Below are 1444 nucleotides of genomic sequence, written 5' to 3'. Positions count from 1 at the left end.
GCTCCCACTCCGCAGACTCCTCCGCAGAATCCGCGTTGACACTGACGTTTGAGTTGAGTTGAGTTTGAGTTGAAGTCTCACCACTTTGGAAATAATTAATATTTCCCAATTTTCTGCAAGCGTATAGAGACCCATTTGGCAAAAGTCAAAGTTTTGACTAAATGTTTACAATTTCCAGAATGAAGTTTGACGTTTCAAAAGGTCAATCAATCGGTAGTTTAAAATCCAAACGCTTGCCGGATCACCCTATACCAAGGCCCCACGGCCAAAATACTCACAAGGCGATCAGTGAACGACGCATGAGGATGATGATTTTTCGAGGTCTACTTCACGCTTTACTTCCACGACCGATCGGTACAAACTAAACAGTCTTATCAGTCGACCGCGAATGGATGCGATCACCGTAATCAGAGCCACCGGCCACTCTACTCTAGATGGCCCGGACGGGCTCTTGCAAGTAGATGCCAACGTTGTCCATCTCGACACCGATCACTCCTTCGACGGTTTCGTTTTCGAATACTTTGACTGTCATCGGCGGTGCGTCGGCAACGGTTGCACTATCAGTGGCCCGCCGGGGACTACCGTCTCCGCCCACCGCCGACCGCCCGAGCTCGGCCAGGACCGAGAGCATCGTTTTGCTGATGGCGATCCGCTCCTCGGTCGGCACACAACACAGTCCGCCATTGTTCACCCGGGCCTCACCCGCGCACTCAAAGTCCGAGCCCAGCACCGTGATCCGGCGGGTCCAGATTTTGTTCCGCACCTCGCTGACCCACTCGCACCGCCACCCGTTCTGAAGCAAACGCGTGAACCGAAGCCCGGGGAACATCTCCGGATAGCGGGAGATCCGTTGGAGGTCGTTCTGTTGAACGTCGAACATGATCAGTTCCGGCAGCACGACATCTTCGGTGGCCTCGACAAGCGTCAACCGATTGTCGGCCAAGTTCAGCACCGTCAGCCAAGGGATCGGCGTGAGCGTCCCGAGGTCTACCGTCGTCAGCGAGCACCCGGAGAGGTCGAGCAGCTGGAGTCCTACCAGAAAGCGCACGTTGGCCGACAGGGTGACCAGTTTGCGCTCGTGGATGGCGAGCGCCTGCAGGATGGGATTCGCTTCTGGCAGCACCTCGAACGAGCCCAGACCGGTGTCGCTAACCTTCAGGCTTTCCAAGTGGCTCAACCCCATGACAAGCTCGTCGATCGTACCCTTGCGCAGTTCCAGGCTCAGCGTCGTGCGGTTGAACCGCCGGAACACGTTCGGACCAAAGTACGGCACGGTCGGGTAGAACAGTTCTATCATGCGGTACCCCGGGAACGTTGTCCTACCGGTAAGACTGTCGGCCGTTACACTGGCAATGATGCAGACCTCCTCGTACGGCGTACCGGTGGCCAACTGCTCCCGATCACGATCACGCACGACGTCGTAAGTCACGGAACGGAACAGCTG

At 56.3% G+C, this 1444-nt stretch overlaps 1 protein-coding gene across 1 annotated transcript; it reads right to left on the bottom strand.

Annotated features, from left to right (window-relative positions):
• Positions 1-9: 9 nt before the first annotated feature.
• LOC128277167 (uncharacterized) lies at positions 10-1423 on the bottom strand (the record flags this gene model as incomplete). The annotated part of the gene is made up of 2 exons (XM_053015609.1): positions 10-113; positions 279-1423. A coding segment is annotated over one exon (993 nt), but the record flags the coding sequence as incomplete, so codon positions are not given.
• Between the last annotated feature and the right edge of the window lie 21 nt (positions 1424-1444).

Source organism: Anopheles cruzii, unplaced genomic scaffold (assembly GCF_943734635.1).
Source record: "Anopheles cruzii unplaced genomic scaffold, idAnoCruzAS_RS32_06 scaffold04315_ctg1, whole genome shotgun sequence".
Taxonomy (NCBI): Eukaryota; Metazoa; Arthropoda; class Insecta; order Diptera; family Culicidae; genus Anopheles; species Anopheles cruzii.
This window is presented reverse-complemented; position numbering and strand designations above follow the sequence as displayed.